Below are 20299 nucleotides of genomic sequence, written 5' to 3' on the forward strand. Positions count from 1 at the left end.
GCTGTCTCTCACTCTGAGGCCATCGAGCTGCCAAATTAATATATATATATATATATATATATATATATATATATATAGTTAAAGTAAAATTAAACTCAACACTGTCACGCTAACAGATTAATTAAATATTCTAAGGCCACCTCTCTTCAATATAACACCTCACATGAACTAAACAACACCCGTATTTAAACATGTCATTATGCAAGATTTTATAAGGAAACGAGTCTACTTCCAGTTTTACTATTATTTTATTTCGCGTTGCAGTTTGCATCCTTCCGGTCGTCGTTGACGGCTTTGACGTCACACGACGGCAGGAAGAAGAGGATATGGGCGACAAAGCTAAACACACGAAGTTGAACGCTCCACTCTCGGGCGGAGCTTAATTTCCGCGGAGCCTTTATCAGTGATGTTATCTTATCAAGTTTCGACCGTGAGTACGAAACACAGGGCAGCAGATTTAATTGTGCTTTATTGTCACTGGATCTCTGTCGACGAGATCACGTGAGACTTATGCTGCTTTCACGTCCCCCCCGAAGTCAAGAGGTTCGAGATGGCAACGCGTCACCAAATTTGGAGGGTCTCACGATTGTGGCTCGTTGCACCAAAAGTGGTGACCTACGTGAAAAGAAGTTTCCGAGAAGGTGACGGAATGATATAGGTCACGTTGTGAAAAAAAAAAGTGGCAAAAATAGGTGTGTTGAGTCACCTCTTTTGGGATAAGTAAAAAGTACCGACTGAAATGTATACAAGTAAAAATATGTTTACTGGAAATCATATAAAATACCTGTTGTCGTAACTTAAATAATTATCGGCACAATAGTTTCCCTCTCTTTTTTATTAACTTTAAATCAAGATAGGATGACTAATTTGTCGTCACGCGATGAGATTTGTGAAGAGAGGCAAGGTTGATCATGTTTGACCTGAAATGAATTCTACTTGACGAAGAGCAAATACGGCACAAAATGGACATTGTGACACGGAGACCGAACGATTTGTAACGCGCGTCAATGACGTCACGTCATCTTCAATTGCCGTGTCCATAAAATGGCGTCATCAATGGACGACCGTCTCATTTCTCCTCACATTTGTCCCTTAGCCCCCTCGCTCGTCTGTTGCCCTCCTCGATGGATGTGCGGTGGGAGACGCTCACGTGTAAGCCTAGGAGCGAAGGGCGAGGCGGTTGCGAATAGTAGAGAAATCGTCCCGTGCGCTTCCGAATTCCCAGACGGCGCGAACGCATCATGAGAGGTGGCCACTCGGCCCGCCAGTGTTGCCGCGCATGCGCACTGAGCACATCGGGGATGGGACTGACGAGCGAATCAAGATGGCGACTCTGGCAAAAGCGCCATCACAGCTAGCAAAGTAGATGCGCCAAATCGGCCCCTTGAGCGGCTTTACTCGCGCCCCAGCGAGCCTTTGGTGAATCATGACGAGCGGGCGCGTACTTTGGCGACGCGATTGAGCGGGATCGAAGGAGCGCGAAGGACGATGTGCGAGAGCTATGGCCGTTCGCTGCTGCGTGTGTCGGTGGCGCAGATCTGCCAGGCTCTGGGCTGGGACGCCGTTCAGCTAACCGCCTGCGACCTGCTGGCCGATGTGCTGCAGCGATACATCCAGCAGATGGGCCGAGTCTGCCATCGCTACTCGGAGCTGTGTAAGTCCACCTCGGGTTGACCCCGCTACCACTCCACATGAGCAGTTTTTTTTGTTGTTTTTTTTTACTTTTCCCTTTTCTTTTTTCTTTTTTTTTTGCTCTCTTGCATGCGTACGCCATCATGATGTTCTTCTTAGAGTAGCGCCCCCTAGAGAAAGTTGTCAAAAAGTGTAGTCCTGCCCATCTTTTGGAGGCTTGTGTCGTCCCTCATTCATCGAGGAGTCTCCACAACGTAGTCCATAAATCATTTTAATTCGTCTCCTAGATTTGAACGTCAACTTAGAGCACTTTGAAATATTGCCGGCCATAATAATGATCAAGTATAAAACATAAAACACAAATGATAAATTGATGATCACAACAATACGCTAAAGTGGGTCAATTTGACCCAACAACTCAACCAGGGTCTTAAGTACATTTTTCACGTCGTCGTACTTTACTTAAGCTTTACGTTTCCATAGAAGCTGTCACTTGGTCAATATCGGTCATGACTTGTAATCAAGTACAAATATTTCTTACTGTACCCAAGTATGGGACATTTGACGGGTATCTGTATTTTCATGACTTGTTTTTCAGGCAACGGTTTACTCTCAAACATTATCGGCACATTCTACTCTTATATTGCAAAACAATGTAACAATGTCAATCTAAATACACGTTTCACAAAACAAGCTCCTCTAATAGATTAAAAATACTAATCGCCGGTGTCTGTCCTCCAATCATGTCACAATTTGGTCAATTCCATATTTTTCCACACATATATACTACTGACCATCCAGGCTTTTGGGCATTCATTTTGCAAACGATTGCTCTCTTTGACGCGGTGTTGAACAAACGGTGTTTTGGGGGTCTCATTAAAGTTTAGCGCTCCACCCAGCGGCAGCGAAATGAATTGTACTTGAAATTTAAAGATCGCATACTGCTGCTGTTTTGAGTTCCACACTTGAAGATTGGCACTTCTAACGCACTTATGCTTTGACATGGCAGACGGAAGGACGGATCCAGTTCTGGACGATGTGAGTCAGGCTTTCCGCCTCTTGGGGGTGAGTCTTAGTGAACTGGACGACTATGTCAACAACCTGGAACCCGTGGCCTTCCCCCAACAGTTGCCCACCTTCCCCATTGGCAAGAACAATGTCCTGCAGTTCCCTCAGCCTGACGCGATTGTCGCAGAAGAGCGCAAGGACTACATTCCAGATTACATGCCGCCTCTGGTCTCCTTACAAGAAGGTGAGTTCTCTGTTAGCCGTCATCCCAAAGACTTTACGAGTCACCCAACCACCCCCGGAGATGGCAAATGAATGGCTGAGTTTTTCTACATGGAACTTTGAGCATGTCGTCATTAGTCATCAAAGAGGCCCGGAAGAGAGCAAGTCGTTTGGTGATCAAATGAGGTGCTTTGACTATGGATAATATTGACGGGATCAAACTCTACAAATGATTCTCGCCGTCTTCTGGAATGACGGCAAGTAGTTCGGAGAGGGAGGGGGAGACTGCAGCCGTCGTGAAATTGTTCAACCACTCATCTGCTCTGGCTCACTGGTAAACGTGCTCAGATAAAAAGCGCAGTGGAATCACTGCATACAGCGTTGGCTGGTGGAGCAAGTCCCTCACCTTTAAAACGTTACAACTTGAAAAGCACTGTTGAATAAAAGATACATGAGACACAAGTGAGCCGAAATGATCAAATGGGGGCCCCGTTTTTGCTGTGCGTGTGTCCCCCGCTTGAAACGCGTGTTCCCTTTCTTTTCTTTTCCAGAGGAGGAGGAGGCCCTTCCCGACATGGGCACCTCAGCCGAAGCCATGCAGGTGGCCATGGAGGAGGGCGAGGACGACTTTGACGAGGACGAGACGGTCAACGACGAGAACCACCCGCTCAAGAGGCCCCTGGACAGTCCCGATGAGGCGCTGGGCATGATGCCCACGTCCAAGCGGCCGCGCATGCTCTCCGGCCTCAGCCCGGAGTGGGGCGCCGAGCCCCGGGAGCCCCTCACCTCCCTCAACCCTCAGCGCGTGCCTCCGCCGGGCATGCCGCCCTCTCACGATAGCCTCGACGCGATGTCGCCCGAAAGCCCGCCCGGGGCCTTGCCCTCCTTCAGACCTCAGCCAACCATACCAAAATACCCCGACCAAAAAGTCCTTAGTGCCCCCGGGAGAAAGACGAAAGTCTCATCGCCTGGGAAACAAAGAACTAAGTCCCCGAAAGGGCTCATTCCTGCCGCCGGGGGTGGCAGTCCCATTCATTCTCCCCCGAAAACCGCCAAGGAGAGGAAAAAATCTCCGGGTAGGACAAAGAGTCCCAAAAGTCCCAAGAGCCCGAAGACGACGGTGGCCAAAGCCCCTCTGCCGCCGAGCAAGCTGGACGCCGTTCACAAGCTGCCCTTGTCCGTGCTCAGCGAACGCATGGGCAAAGAGAACATCCACATGCGGCACAACGTGGACGGCAAAGAGCCCGACGAGGGGCCCTTCCTCAAAGCGGAGCCCGACAACGGCGCCATCGAAGACTCCATCAGCGCCGTCATCGCCAAGGCGTGTTCGGAGCACCAGCCCGACCCCTTTGCCTTCTCTTCGGGCTCGGACTCGGACAGCAACGGCTTCTCCAGCCCCAGGAGGCTGACCATCATGGAGCCGGCCCCGCCCCCGCCGGGCGCCGGCCTGGCCGCCTCCACGCCGCTCCACCTTCAGCTGGGCCAGGGAAAGTGGACCCTGGACGACTCCATCGACGAGGTGATCCGGAAGGTGCACCGAGGCGGGGCCTCGGCTCATCCGCCCAACCGCGAAGACTCCGTCTCATCCGGGTCGGCCTCTCCTCCGACGCCCGAAGCCCTGCTCAAGGTTTTAGAGGAGAAAAGCAAGTTGTCGACGGTGGACGTGAAGAAGAAGCTGAAGACCAAGCTGAAGAAGAAGGAGAAGCCCAAAGACAAGGAGCGGGAGAAGGACAAGAGCAAGCCCAAGGACAAGAACAAGGAGAAGAACAAGAACAAAGACTTGTCCAAGGATGAGAAGCTGCTCTGGAAGGAGTTTGGCCTGAAGGAGGACGTGCTCTTGGGACAGCGGGACTTTGCGCTAGCGGAGGGCTCGATCAAGGTCAAAACAAGGGACGGGGATGGCGGCGGCGGCGGCACCACCAAGAAAGACAAGGACAAGCACAAAGACAAAAAGAAGGACAAAGAAAAAGGCAAGAAGGAGAAGGAGAAGAAAGACAAGGGCAGAGACAAGAGCAAGGAGGAGAGACAGAAACAAGGCGCCCTGACCTCCATGACCTCCATGACCCTGGGGGAGCTCCCCACCCTCTTCAGTCCCTCGTCCTGCCAGCGCCTGCCCGCCATCATCCCCGCCTTGATGCCCGTCCTCCAGGATGGCAAGAGCAAGGAAAAGGACAAGAAGAAAGACAAGAAGGAGAAAAAGAAAAAGAAGGAGAAGGAGCGAGAGAAGGCTAAGGAGAAGGAGCGGGAGAAGGAGGAGAAGAGGAAAGAAAAAGAGCGGGAGAAGGAAAAACGAGAGAAGGAAAAGGAGAAAGAAAAGGAGAGACTGAGATTGGAGAAGGTCTCTTTTTATTTTTTTGCTTTTTTTTGAAAATGTGCTGTGGTGTGTGTGTGTGTGTGTATATATATATTATATATATATATATTTTTTTTATTTCATTTTGTAATAGACACTCAGCTAATCAAACAAAGGAACGAACAAGGAAGGATATTATTGTGAATGCGTGTTGTGCTAGGATGACTTTTCATTTGATGAGTGAGCCATCAAATCCAAATGGTGCTGTTGTCATTTGAGTGTCGGCAATGAGTAAATGGTTGCAAATGCAGTCGCTGCCTTCACAATCGTTTTGTCTTCTCTCATCAGAGGACCTCTCATAAAGTTCAGGAGTTCGCGCAGGCTTTTTCAATGACTGTGTGTTGCGTTTGCACAGGTGAAGGCGGAAACTGCAGCAGCGCTGGTGGCTCCCTCTCCGGTCATTCCCAGACTGACGTTGCGAGTGGGAGGCCAGGACAAAATGTAAGAGCACCCCCACCCCCCTTCCCTCCCCGTTGAGCCCACCATCACCTTTTCACCGTGTTGTCTTTTGTCGGACTGCGTGGCACACAAAGTGAGGTGGTGATAGCTGGCTCAGTTTGTGTGACAGTTTAGAAATTTGAATCATGATCGTAAGATGACATGACAAAGATCCGCTCTCACATTTAGCCGAAGTGGCCCCCGAGTGCGTCGGTCATTTATTTGATTTTCATTTGAAACATTTGACATTTTTTGCTATTGATTTATTTTTATAAATTCAAAATGTTTTATTTGTCAACAATCTTTTGTCTTTACAGTTTATTTTTTACATTACATTGAGTATGAATTCTATTTTTTTATATTTAATTTAGATTTATGACCCTGATTTATTTTAGGGATATTTACCTTTCAGTACTGATGAATGACGAAGGAAATGTAAATTTTATTTCAAAATCTACTATTTATTTAATTTATTTTTTATTGACTTCATGTTTAGTATAGATTATGAAATGGAAATTCAACTTTTGTTCTAGTGTTCTTTTTTTGTTTTTAATTTAAAAAATATATATAAGAACTTCTGAAATTTCAATTTGTGTCAAACTTCATTAGAAATGGAATTTGACATCATCCCTCGGTGAAATATCTGTCAGTCCTGTGCAAAAACAATGTGCCAGTCTGGTCCTCGAGGGCAGCTATCTTGCATGTTTTGGATGTTTCCCTGCTCCAACTCAAATCTGTCAAACGATCCACTCTGCAGGAGCCTGATAAACCGTCCTGATCATTTAAATAAAGTGTGTTGGAGGAGGGAACCATCTAAAACCTGCACAATAGTGGCCCTCGAGGACCTGACTTGGTGTGCCAAATGAACGTCCTCCTTGACTGGCTATTACGCTTTGGTATTGATACCTGTGTAGTGAATGCAATTCAAGTAAATAATCTAAAAATTCTAAAGTCAAATTATTCTCTCCACAACTTATGTTAAAGCACTTGACACACGAAGCAGGACGGTCGTTCAGAACTTGTAAATTGTATAATACTGAATAGTTTCCATGTGAGCGTGTCTTGCTGTAACGCAGCATAAATTGAAGTTGTCCTCTATTTTCCTGTCGCCACCTCCAGCGTGATCAGCAAAGTGCTTCCGAACTCGGAAGCAAAAGGTCCGGCCCCCAGAACGCCCGCCACCAAGTTGACGCCCGCCAGTCGTCCCCGGTCGCCCCCGCCGCCTCCCGTGCTGTCGCCGGCGCTCCCGTGCCCTCCCGGGCCCCCGTCGCCGCTGCCCCCGGCTCCTGCGCCCGCGCCCCCCTCGTCGCTCCCTCTGCCGCTGTCGGCGGCTTCGCTGCTGTCTCCCGCCGCCTCCCTCAAGATGCCCGTTCGCAGCGTGGTCACCGAGACGGTCAGCACGTACGTGGTGAGTGGATTGCGGAGCAAACGCCAAGATGCCACCACGGGCAGGCGGGGCCAAAACTTGACATTTGCTCCGTCTTGCTTTTTAGATCCGAGACGAGAGCGGAAATCAGATCTGGATCTGTCCCGGATGCGACAAGCCGGACGACGGCAGCCCCATGATTGGATGCGACGACTGCGACGACTGGTATCACTGGTACGCTGCTTTGATTCACGCCTCCCAGTTACGCTGGTGACATATTTCCCACATGGAACACAACAGCTATGGAGAACTCTTTTAAATATTTTTCCTTAACTGTTTTGGAAGCCAAAATATTGGAAAGGGGCTCTCAGTATCTTGAAAAGCAGTTTTTCAACACTACAATTAGTAACTGATAAAACGTGCATTGATATGTATTTGTGAGCATACAGATACCCCCCAAAAAAATGGACATGATATGCAAATTCTTGCAGAGTAAAACTCGCCGATTGACGACATGCAGCGAAATGTTGTCATGATTTTGATGATTTGAACTTAAAATGATCATCTCGCGAAATGAAGCGATTGCATATGAGCAAAAAAGAAAGTTGTTGATGATGGCGTGTGTTGTGCTCTGTGTTCAGGGTTTGCGTGGGAATTGTGACGGCGCCCCCTGCAGACCAGCAGTGGTTTTGTGTCAAATGTTCCAGCAAGAAGAAGGACAAAAAACACAAGAAGAAGAAACACAAACCACATTAAGTCTATGCAACGAGGCACATTTCTGTTGTGAGTGCGTGCGCGTGCGTGCGTGTGGGGCCAGGGGTTTTGGGGGGGGGGGGTCATATTTTTTTGGAAGGACATGAAAGACATGGGGCACTGTTAGTTTCTAAAAAAAAAAGTGGCTGAGAGGAGCATATGAGGATTTTTAATTGTTAGTCTGGACAACATGGGGGGGGGGGGTCGTACATAAAAACTGTCTTCAGAGCCAGCACGTCACGAGCCTGCCAATCTTCTCTCAGAAATGGTCACACAGAAGATTTTCCGTCATCCTGGCTTTCAAGTGTACAGAATTTCGCCCCCACACCTGTCGGAATGTAAATACCAATTCTCCAGGCAAGTGCATTTTTTTGCTCTTGGCACATGACTTGATGACTGCATTTTCAGGTATGAGTTTTTAAGCGCTCTGTCATTTCTGTACATTTTTTTAAAATGTAAAATTCATATTTTATTTTACACCCTCTCTGGCAAAAGGGTCACAGTCCTCGCCGGACATCCTGTTTTGTAGCTGTTGCGACGGCGAGGCTTCAAACGGGACGATATGCGAGGGCCGCGTCGCAATTTGTTGTGCATCGTGGATGGATTTTGTCCCCAAATCATCCTGAAGCTGTGCTTGTGATTGTAATTCATTAAACATCAACCGTCTGCGTGCTGGCAGATTTGAAAGACGCAAATGTCCCCGCCCATCCCAAATGGGACTTTTCACTTTGCACGCTGCCTGGCTAGCTCTTTCTGTCAATCATCATCATCCCCTCCAGTTGCTTTTTGCATTTGCTTTACAGAAAAAAATATTTTGACAAATCAGATTTCAGAGATTGACTTTATTTCCCCTTCGTGCTTCTTTTCATGACTTCTGACAGCGGTCGGTCGGTCATCTTGCGCTGCCTAACGAGCGGCCGGGGCAGGTTGAGTCCACTGTCAAGCATCATGAGGGAGGGTCAAAGGTGGGTTGGGGGAGAAAGTTGGGGAACACTCTGGACTTGTCGCCAGCCAATCAAAGAGCCCATCCCGATAAACAATTCACACTCACATTTGCACCTCTGAAAAGTTCCATGAAGCCGACATGTTTTTGGAAATGCGGAAGGAAGGCCGAGCGAGCAAGCAAACACAAGAAGAACATGCCAAGCACACGGGACGGCCTGAGCCGGGATTTGAACCCACAACCTCAGGACTGGCACTGTCGGGATAATATACTGCAAAGTAGTCAATAAATAAGAATTTCACAAGGAGGAAGGATTCATTCAATCTCACCCGTGTTCCACAAGTCAAGAATTGAATGGCAAACAAAAAACGGAATGTCTGGGAATCATTGTAGCACACAAAGCTCCATGTATGCTGCAAATCATTTTGTCTCACTTTTTGGCTTCATATTTGTCAGATTGTTAGTTTTTTCCCCTCAATTTGTGCCTTTCTTCACCCGTATAGTTCTGTCGGATTTCTTTCTTTGTCATTTTGGTCAGATATTTGTCCAATATTTTCTATCTGTTCGATTAGTATTTTTAATTTTTTTTGGGTCTGTTTTTTTGATCAGTCTGACAGTTTAAAAAAAAAACATTTTCGCCGAGATTTCTTTAGAGATTTTTTGCCTGTTTTTGTCTTTGTTGCATTATTTCCTATATTTGTCATATTTTCACCTCGTTTTTTTGGGGGAGGTCCGGTTATGGTCTGTTGTTTTATTTTTGACTTTATGTACAGATTCTTGTAATTGTCTGCATTTTTTTCATACATACTTTTAGTGTGTCATCTTTGAGCTTAATGTCCCAATCTTTTTGACGTTTTTAATTGTTAAAAAAAGGCATTTTTCCCGGTTATTTTTGTTTGGGCCATATACTTGTATTTATTTTTAGTCCATTTTGTCGGATCATAGGAGTCCATACCTACGAATTTGTACATAAATCGCACCGCGTCGTACACATCTCTAACGTACACTCGGCATGACTAACGTGTGGGGCACAAATATAAAGTAATTAAATGAGAACCGGTAACCGCCTGGACAAGAACTACGATGTATGCTAAATGCCAGTTTGTTTTACTATTATTTTCGTGGTATGTAATCAAATGGTGACATAATCGACCTTAGGACGCGAGATGGACATTAGTCCTTCAAAATAAACAAACCGGAAACGCTCTCGATTTTCAGGGAATGGCTAGCAGATTGTCGTGTCGTTGTTTTTTCCACAGCGCCACCCAGTGCATTGGACGCCAGCAAGACAAACTGCGTTGTAGGAGAACGTGTATTTTTTCCACTTATTGTCATTAAAAAATATGCTTTTTCCTTTCGTAACTTAGCACGACGATAAATTTACACAAACAGTCTTGATCAATTAAAAAAAAACGTGTAACATAGTTTATAAAAACAAAATTTCCATTATGGGCTATCCTTCGATATCTCCGTTGGTAGAGCAGAGGACTGTAGAGGTTCTGTGTGCCCTGCAATTGGCTGGCAACCAGTTCAGGGTGTCCATCGCCGACTGCCCGAAGATCGCTGGGATAGGCTCCAGCACCCCCGTGACCCTCGTGAGGAGAAGCGGTAGAGAAGATGGATGGATGATTTTAACACTGCAAAATTCGCTAACATACTTAAGCTGCCGAAGTTAACTTGTAATGAGGAGATTTAACTATATAATGTGGGCTATTATTTTTCAAAAAATCCACTCCATAGGGGGATATCACTACCTTTGATATCTTTTTGTATATTTATGAATATTTGAAGTGATATTTTGTCACGTAGATAGATAGATAATTAATGTGGGGCGTGTTGTAGTTTGTCCGATTGGAATCGCTGTAGCATGACGTCATCCGTACCCGGATATACTCGCCTCAGCGACAGACTGATTTGCATTTTTGATTGCTAACAGCCAATCGCAATGACCTCTGGTAAACGTACCGCAATCAATGGCACAAAATGGATTAAAATCATGTCTAAAGAGCACAATGACTCTTGTTTCTTCGCAGCATTTTACTTGAGTTCCTTCCTGCCTGTATTTTGAAAACGTACATGTTTGCATTTTATTTTATGTAACCACGACAGTGAGTTGTGTTACAATCAGTAAGATCTCGGCCATGACACTTAATTTGCGTGTGATTAGTTCGCAAGGCGGCCCAAAGTTCTCAACTCAAGGTCAGCCCACTCAGCAAAATGGACAAATGACAAAAATTCCCTCCGGAGGCGTCAATTGACCCTGGACTAACTGTGCGTACTTTCTTGCATTGGCCATGTTTGTGGAGAAGAAGAAAGAACTTCTTGATATGACTAGCTGTTGAAAAAAGTCCCTAACGTTCGGCACAACCAATGAAGAGTTGGACCTGTCCTTGAGTGGGGTGGAATACTTCCTACCATAATAAGGTAAGCAGATTTGAGTCGTAAATTGGCCAGTTAATGATTTCTAAATAAACCCCTGCCGTTAGCATCTCTCCGGGTGTCGTCATACATGGCCGTTTTATTTTGGGGGGGTGGCGGTGATAATTTTTATGAATACGGCCGGAAGGTTGAGGCCGGAGGGCGGGGGACTGACCGGTAAAAAAGGGTCAAGTGCCCAATTCTGCTTAAAACTTTTGAGTTGAAGAAAAAGGATTCAAGGGCAACACGGCACTTTGGGGAATTTTGCGTTCGTGTGACTTGGTCAATCTGAAGTTCACAGCAAAATGAAAAAACACACAAGCATGTTTACAATAGATAGCAGAATAATCGCAGAACAGCGACAGTCTCGTGTTGAGTCGAAAGCTAAAGAATAAAAATGTGTCTTCAAACGGGTTTTAAAAATGGACTTGCCTCACATTTAATGGAAGCTCATTCCATAGGGAAGGACCGGCAACAGAAAAGGCACGATCAAGGAGAAAGCGTCTTGTTTGCTCAGCGGGACATCGATCTGGCTGTCATCAGCATAGAAATGAAAGGAAATTCCATGTTTTAGGAAAATGGAACCGAGGGGTAGCAGGTATAACGAAAACAGCAAGGGCCCCAAAATGGAACCTTGTGGGACGCCGCACGACAAAGGGGCAGAGCGGGACTCAGTTCAACCTAGGCCAACAGAAATAATAGGATCTCAACCATTCTAGAGCGCTCCCACTAATGCCCACCTGGTGCTGTAAACGAGCCAGAAGAATCTTGTGGTCCACCGTGTCATACGCTGAGTCAAGTCAAGTCAAGTCAAGTCAATTTTATTTGTATAGCCCTTAATCACAGACAGTCTCAAAGGGCTTTACATAGCCACAATCGACATCCCCGATCTTAACCCCCAGGAGGGCAAGGAAAAACTCACAAAACCTCATTAGGGGAAAAGTGAGAAACCTTGAGAAGGGACCACAGATGGGGGAATCCCCCTTCCAGGATGACCAGGCTGCAATGGATGCCAACTGGGCAACATTTGACACATACAATGATGCTATGCAATGATAGATGAGATAATATAAGAGTCAATTGAGTTAGATCTAACGAGACAAGATTTACATAGCATCCTTGCTGGATCAAATTGTACTAATCTTAATTTCAGATTAACAAAGGCCATTTTTCAAGTACTGTATCCATGTAGGGTAAACGTGTGCTTGCATTCCGACTGTGCATTCAAAGTGCTCCTGATTGCCGTGCCTGACATTCATACAAAGCAGCACAAATCTGGATTTCAGCATCACTCTTTAAAATATTCATGCCAGCAAAAAAAAAAAAAAAAGGATTTTCGCACGATGATCAGAGGAAGAGGAGTGCAAGCCGTAAAACGTGGAAGCAGCCCGTGCTAACGTGACCTTATTTCTAAGCAATCCGTGTCATGTCCAGACCTCCGCTCTGCATTTTGTATTTTCACCCAGTGCGGAATCTTGTGGCCCAAAAGAAAAAGAAAATGAAGAAGCTCTTTTAAGTGGGCGATGTGTTCAACATGCTGACTTGTCACTTTCACTTTGCCTTTTGAGAATTTGCAGAGAGAAGGGAACACGTCGTCCAATGTGGTTGACAAGGAAGCGTCTTTGGTCTTTGCCCATTGAAATGAAATTGTTTTATGAGAAAATGGCACTCGATGATATTCACCTTTACACCAGACAGCAATCATCTAATCAACTGTTATGCATCCGAAATTCCACAGATGGCCACTTGAGTCGATTCTAGTGCCCCACCCCACCCCCGCGCACCCGTTTCACTAGTCCACCCCGCCTGCCCACCTCAAAAAATACACCCAAAAAAATAAAAGTGGCCGTGCATGACGAGAGGCTAACGACAGAGGTTTCATAATTCATGAACATGATTTCAAACTCATGAGCTGTCTGATTTCCAAATCACATCCATTTAGCGTCATTTGCGGACGACATAACGACCCGATTAAAAGCCACCATAGCTCAATTTAGCCATAAAAACAGATTTGGACGTACCGCAGCCAATTTGGACGAATAACAAAAGGTCTCCACGTTATTAAATGGGCTGTTATACAACACATCTTTTTTCATATATCGATATTCTAAACGGCAGGAGATGTTTTGTACTCCCCGAACGACGGCGAACGCAGCTATCGTTTTCCTTTCTCCGACTCTTGTTGTCACACGAGGCAAATTCACCGGTGAGGTCGGACGGTGGTTGCTTTGAGAGAGAGAGAGCGATGCTGTATTTATTGCACTTCATCCCTTTGCTCTCATTAAACGCAACTTAAGATGCTTGTTTTGCCTCTCAATTGCTTCTTCACACCGCCGCATATATCGCTTTTGTATTTTTGCACACTTGAGACGCTCCCGTGCTCGCTCTCGTTCGCTTGCTTTCAGTTAGCGGACTCGTGCCTGCAAAAGCATTGCAAGATGTCATTTTGCTCCGAGCGCAAAGATTTGAATTCCAGTCACGCTCTACTTGACCCGGTTAGGGACGATTAAAGGGACGGATGGAAAACCCACTCCCGTCCATGCTTAGTCCATCCTTTTTAAAAGAAACTTCCTACTCGCTGTTCTCCGTCCCAAAAAACGGGCGTGCGTCCGGGCCCGTTCCGTGTCTGGCACTGAATGCCCGTCCCGGATCATTTCATGCTTTTCATACTCATTGACATTGCGCACCTTGCGATGTGGCCACAAGGGGGCAGTACAATCCAAACATAAAGAAGAGTTTCACAACTAACTGACACCAAAGTGCTGTCGTCCTTTTTGACAGCAGCTCAATAAAAAACGTGATACGTTATACCGCCTGACCCTCAATGTTGTCATTCCTGCGACAATGTTAGTATGTGTTACTGACGTTTTCCTAAAGTGGATGTCAGTTAGTGCCACAGAGGGCAGTGTGGCAAAAGTGTCTTGCCGCAGGCGGCACAATGCATGAGGGCACCATGAGCTGTCAGAGCGGATTCGATTTCAGCCACGCCACAGAGAGGAAGGGGGTGCGCATGGGTGGGGCGGCTCCACGCTCAGATGCACTCCAGTGAGGAGAGAGCAAAGAGCCGAGCTGGAAGAAAGCAAAGCAAGCACGCAGGCAGGCAGACCGAGAGAGAGGGAAGCCGACGAGGAGAGCGTCCGTCCCGATTTCGCCCAGGTGGATCTTTCCTTGCACAGCACTCATGTTGGAGCACTCCTCCGAGCTGGCCCTGGTGCAGAGTCTGTACGCCAACAGCATGCGTTGCCCCCCCGCCGTCAGGTATGTTTGGCTTTGACCCCACCCCCACCGCAAACCCGCACACTCCCCTTACTCGGTGAAATACCCCGGCTGGCTTTGTGTGAATGTCGTCTTTGTCTGGCCTGGATATGGTCCTCACTCAAGGCTGTTTTGTGTCTTTCTTTAGTCATACCTGCTGTGAGTGTGTGTGTGTGTGTGTGTGCGTGTGCGTGTAAATTTGAAGGCCTTTCCTCATTATTTCAACTTGAAGGGGATGAATGAGGTGGGAATTGACTTTGTATTCTGACACAAAAGGCACATGCATAGCTCACGTTTCCTGTCATGTCGAAAAGCATGTCACGTCTTCATCCAGAAACCTTGTGACATTCATTTTTACATGGACTGTATGTGCTGTATACTATGTGTATATATATATATATATATATATATATATATATAGTGCTGTCAAGTTATTTTTTTAACTAATTAATTGCATAAAATTCTGCAATTAATTTAGATGAGATTTTTTCTTCCACTATTTTTTGTGAAGCTTTTAACAGGTATTTACTTGAATAATATATTGTAATTAATGGGTATCTACTTGAATAGTATCATCTTCAGAGGAATTTGTCTGTAAAATGTATACCGTGCATTTAGTTGTAAGCAAGCAGTTTTGGTTTGCAAGGCCCAGTGGTAACTTAAGGAGGATGTTTTGTTCTGAGATCATGTGCTAAAGATGTACAGCTAATTTGGAATTTGGTTTTGCAAGATATGCAAATTAATTTTTCAAGTAAATAAAACAAGAATTAAAAAGAGTTAACTGAGTGAAAATATTTAATCGCATTCATTATTTAAAAAAAATAATCTTGAGTTAACGCTTTAAATTTTGACAGCCCTAATAAAGATAAAAGATAAAGATGTCCTTTATTAGTCCCACAATGGGGAAATTTGAGGTGTTACAGCATCTATATATATATCTATATATATATATATATGTATGATTTTTTTTCACGTTTAAACTCAGTGCAGATTAAAAAAAAGTGCAACGTAAATGACAAAAGCGTGGTGAGATTATGATGGGATTACAGTAGTAATCGACATTTAAGATTAAAGAAGAGGCGGTTGCAGTGTTCGAAGGTGCCTCATCTGGAATCCACAGCAGCAAACACACCAAACATTCCCAATTGAACTTGAGAGAGCAATGAGGCGGGTTTTTGATATACAAGCCGTCATTTGGACAATTTGTTGCTTGGAGTCGTGAACAAAACTTGAGATGCGAGTGACCACAACTCACAACTAGCAGCAATTGGGTCAATGGTGAATTTAAAAAAAAAAATCCAAAGCAAAAGAAACTTCAGGCCGTTTATTACCTCTCACGGTTGATGTCAAACAAAACTCAAAAATTGTTTCTTGGAAACAACCACACGGTTTCAAATCATCCATTTGGTTTCCTGCTAAGCAAGACTACAGTTTACTGGAGAATTGCACGCGTGGTATTCAACCAAAACACGTACCTTGTGAAGGTCTTTTATGTTCATGCGAAGGCGCAATATAAAACAAACACCACAAGCGAAGGGAAATCGCTTTTGCGCAAGAAACAACAGATCAGCACATGAGAGCCAATAGAACGGTACTCTGGCGTGCAACAACCGGGAATATGCCCCCCCCCCACCCCCCAACACCACGAAACTTGGCAAATATGTGAATTCATCAATGCCGAACCGTGAATATGCCGGAGTCCAATTGAAGCAGAAATTGTGACGGAAAGTGCTTCATTCTTTCTCTTCTATTGAGTCTATCATATTTCTATATACGTTATTCCCCCCCCCCCCCCACCAGAAGAGTCAAAGTGAATTTGTGCATGCTGCAGCTCATGTTGCACCTCCCCCCGCCCCCCTCGAATTTCATAAAAGCACATTTTCCAGAGAGCTTTCGTCTCCCTTTTTTTAGCATCCCCTTGAGCTCCGTGCTAATGCATGTCACAAAGTAGGCTGCATGTATTCCGGGGAAAATAGGTCGCCCGCCCGCTGCGTTCAGCGTGCAAACCTAGTCGAGGCGCTGTTCAATGGAGCGCATTCCGCGGCCGGGCCTTCAAATTGCCGCGGACGGAAGGATTAGATTCCCTCTTTGAAATATAGCGCACCTGTGTGAGAAATACATTTGGGCTGCGCACACACACTTGGGCCCATTATAACAAAAGGCGATCGGGTGACCCTCCCCCAGGAAAATAATCGCAGCACACAAAGGGGCGCGTGACCTATGAACTCGAGGAACGGCAACAAGGTGGGACATGGACTTGGACACATCCAAAGCAGGCTACGCATTCGACATCCGCGACTTTTCCAATCAGAAAGAGATATTTGACGCAATTCCCAAATTGAATCAAAAGTTGTCAATGGAAAATTTGTGGCAAATTCATCGGAATCCACTAAATTCCAGTCTCTCCCGACGCCGCGTGTAGACACTCCCGCTTGGTCGGACATGGAAATCTACTCAGCAGAAAATGGCACAATTGCTGCGTGGTTGGCAAATTTGTCGTGTGTCTCAATATCATCAATGTGAGCCGCAGCCTTTCGGTAGCTCCGTTGTATGAGACGTTCTCAACCAAAATCCTTTGGTCGCTCAAAGGATGTGTTACAATATTTCTAATCTTAATCCAAAATTGCCAATACAACATTGAGGCTAATTCATCGGAATCGACTAAATTCCATTTTTATCTGCTCTCGCAATGCCACGACAAGGCACTCCGAATACCTCGGCAAATTAACGCGCACCTGAGATAGCAGTTGGTAGAGCTGCGGACTGTGGAGGTTCTAAATTGAAATACTTAGTTTGCTGGTTCAAATCTGGTTCAAACGATGCGCGATAACATTTCCATTCTCACTCAAGAAAATGTTAAGTGCAAATCTGTGGCTCGTTCATCTTGTGGTCTCTTCCAACGCCTCGGGTAGGATCTCTGAGCGCCTCAAGTCACTCGAGCGCCCGTTTGGTCGGGGGAGGACTGTCGAGGTTCCAAACTCAAATCCTTTTGTCGTTTGTCAAAAAAAAAAAAAAAGAAGTCAAAGTAGATACTTAAGGAGAAAAGGGATCGAGTCAGCGCCAGGCTGACATAAGTCAAAGTTGATTGGTACAAATTGAAATGTCAAAAAGTAAAGGTTAGTCTTTACTGTCAATAAATTCTATGCAATGGCCCCTTTGATAACAAATCAAAAAAACACTCTTTTATGCTCCATTTTATTAACTTGCATGATGCAACAATATTGTATTGAAAAGGAAAAAAAAAACACCCAAACTTAATTAAAAGAGTTGACAGAACGACTCAAGTAACTGAGAAAAATCTACTTTTGTACAGTAACTGAGTAAATGTACTTTGCTCTTTCCAACCGGTGTTACTGCCAACATCGCATTGGCTGACAAATACGTTCCAAAATGGAGGATGTAACTGCTTGAGTAACGCAAGTCAGTATTAGTACTTCGTTACTTCCCGGCCGGCGTTGACCACGCCTCTGCTTTGCTGCGGCTTCCTTTCGCTTCCTCTCTTCGGCTCTGCTCGTCTGTTCGTTTTTTCGTTGCTTACCAGGAGGAGCGAGCAGGCTTGCTCTTCACATGCACTTGGACGACCAAGAAGTCGAAGAACAAAAGAGAAAAAGAAGGAGAAATAGACGAAGAAGAAGCCCTACTCCGCCCCCCCCCCCCCCCCTTTCGTTGTGTGTCTTTGGTTCTCAGTCGGCACCTGTTCTCGCTCGTCGTCTGCTTTGCCTTCGTGCGAATGAGCGCGGACGTGCTCCCCTTGCCCCCATTGTTAGATTAGACGGCGACTCGTGATTCTTTTTTTTTTAAAATATATATCTTTTTAAAATTAAACAAGATTATGTCTTCGACGTCGTATAGCCTGGATTACCTGCCGCTGACTGATAGTCGGTTAATGGCTGCGGGCGACACGATGTAAGTACCTGCATTACTTACCCTAAATTTTTCATTTTTTTAAAATTGTTATTGATTTTCTGTCCTTGTCTGTTTCGAACTTGAGCTTGAAGAAGGTGATGAAACGATTCAGTTGGTAGCTCGTAGCCTCTTAGCCCAACTGGACGGGCTAACGGCTAACGTGTCAAAAACGGCCGGCTAATTTCACGTCGCGTTCACCGGAGGAACACTTCGGTTGGTGTTGTTAAAACAACCACGAGCTGCCTCAAGTTTGGACGGAACCGAAGGCGCTAACCTTTAAGTAAAGGGGAGGGAAAAGACACAAAACGTAGTTGTGCTACAGTGTGTAGTTAGCTTAGCAATATTAGCAAGCGCGCGACAACAGTCGCTTCGAGTAACGTGCTTCTCGCCCGCTTGCATTTTTTGGGGTTAAAAACAACAAATATGCCCTCTAAAGTGCGTCAAACTGTGCCGGTTGCTGTGTAAAGTCCCTCACGGTGGCCAAGTTTAGGCCGTCGTCCGCGAGGCGATGACAAAACGTCTCAATCGACTTGTCAACAGTTGAAAAGGGAAGTGGACGCTCGAGTAGGCAAATTTTTGCTCAGTTTTCTTCAGATTACGTTTATTTTTCTTGGAAAGTCACCTTATTGTTGTTTTCTTTTGTTCGTTGTTCACACCCCCCCCCCCCCCCCCGGCTAGTTAGCTATGTTAGCCAAGTGCTCTTCCGCCCATAGCGGGCAGCTTACCTAACCACGGAACCAACACACGTGCTTTGTTCCATTATTATTGGACCTCTAATAGAGATCTTGTGATCGAGCGCTTGTAAACAACAAGCCAAGAGGACAACCTTTCCCATGCGCACGCGCATACAAAAGGGCACCCATTTCTTAACGCTATTTGGTTTTTTTTTTTAAGTAATTGTTTGTTGCCACAAACTCGGTTCTGGTCCGTTTTTTTATTTTCCGGATTTAATGGAGGTTCTCAGAGCTGGGCTGTCTGGCGGGGCGGAACGGTCCGGCCCGCCGGACGCCTATTCTTTTTTTGGGGGGGGGGGGGGGTTAAGAAAGGGTTAATTAAGTGAAGCTAGAGGTGTATTTTAGTCCCATCCACAAATTGGCCCTCATGCGTGTGATGCGGTTGTGTGGCATCCTAAAGTTCATCTAAATTGCCCCAGAACGGTGTCGGGGGCAGACAATTTTTATGAATAAGGCTGATCACGGCCAGAGGGCGGAGGACTGACTGGTAAAAGAGGGTCAAGTGGCCAGCCCTTCTAAAACTTGGAAGTTGAAGCGGACCAAGACCTGCAACCAATATATCAAAATTCATCTCATGTTATGTTACTAGTTACCCCCCACCCAAGTTAATATATCACATTTTTGTGGCTCGACATTTTTGTGTGCGTGTGTGGAGGGCGCAGCTGACTGTTGAATGGATGCATTCATAAAGTTACTTGTTACCTGTAAAATTGCAGTCAATAAGTAATCAAAGTGCCGCAATATTAAAACTGTTACTTGAATACATTTAATTACTTTTGGATTGCTCCAATACCAGATCTGTTAAAAATGTTGACACACTTCTTTGTAAATGTTATTTAAAATGAATAATCCAAAACGTTTGAAAGTGAGCGCGCTAAAAGCAACTCGTCATGATGTCACAAAGTGTCCCCACGTACACGGGATGGTGCTCGACGCCGTGTGCGTGCTCTGCGTATGGGGAGTGCCGGTCCTCCATACACTAAGAAATTGCTTGTTGGAACATTTAAATAAACAATTGAGATGCAATACTCACATTTTTGATTCATGTAACTATAGCATTAGACATTGTAAAATGAGTTCTATTTTATGCTTTGGTTGCTAATAAACAAGTTCACTGACGAATGCCTCCTCAGAGCATAAATCAGAATCAGAAATCCCTTTATTGTCATTGTACTCAAGTGTGCAACGAGATTAGAGCGCTCCCCTCTCCAGTGCAATACAGTTTGACATCAAACACGCACCGTAACGTGAGTGTGCGAACGACGGCTAGC

The 20299-nt window shown here is 45.5% G+C and overlaps 2 protein-coding genes across 6 annotated transcripts in view; both read left to right on the plus strand.

Annotated features, from left to right (window-relative positions):
• Nucleotides 1-312: 312 nt before the first annotated feature.
• Nucleotides 313-8461, plus strand: taf3 (TAF3 RNA polymerase II, TATA box binding protein (TBP)-associated facto). Its single transcript, XM_088299571.1, has 7 exons — nt 313-1654; nt 2642-2884; nt 3414-5200; nt 5571-5656; nt 6773-7061; nt 7147-7253; nt 7661-8461. The coding sequence occupies exons 1-7, from the start codon at nt 1489-1491 to the stop codon at nt 7773-7775; spliced, it is 2793 nt and encodes a 930-aa protein (XP_088155697.1). The 5' UTR covers nt 313-1488; the 3' UTR covers nt 7776-8461.
• A 716-nt stretch (nt 8462-9177) lies between these two features.
• The window catches only part of LOC148334601 (CUGBP Elav-like family member 2), a 31929-nt gene continuing 20807 nt past the window's right edge, over nt 9178-20299 (plus strand). For 2 of the 5 annotated variants that reach the window (XM_088299573.1, XM_088299576.1), the window contains exon 1: nt 17864-18294. In XM_088299573.1, the coding sequence (XP_088155699.1) occupies nt 18221-18294 (74 nt within the window). In that variant the 5' untranslated portion in view covers nt 17864-18220. Of the gene's footprint in view, nt 10915-11024; nt 11140-14151; nt 14392-17863; nt 18295-20299 lie in introns of those variants that run through there. The other 3 variants (XM_088299575.1, XM_088299574.1, XM_088299572.1) reach the window with 3 other exon arrangements.

Source organism: Idiotropiscis lumnitzeri, chromosome 6, assembly GCF_059441095.1.
Source record: "Idiotropiscis lumnitzeri isolate Australia: NSW breed Sydney's pygmy pipehorse chromosome 6, RoL_Ilum_1.0, whole genome shotgun sequence".
NCBI classification, from domain to species: Eukaryota; Metazoa; Chordata; class Actinopteri; order Syngnathiformes; family Syngnathidae; genus Idiotropiscis; species Idiotropiscis lumnitzeri.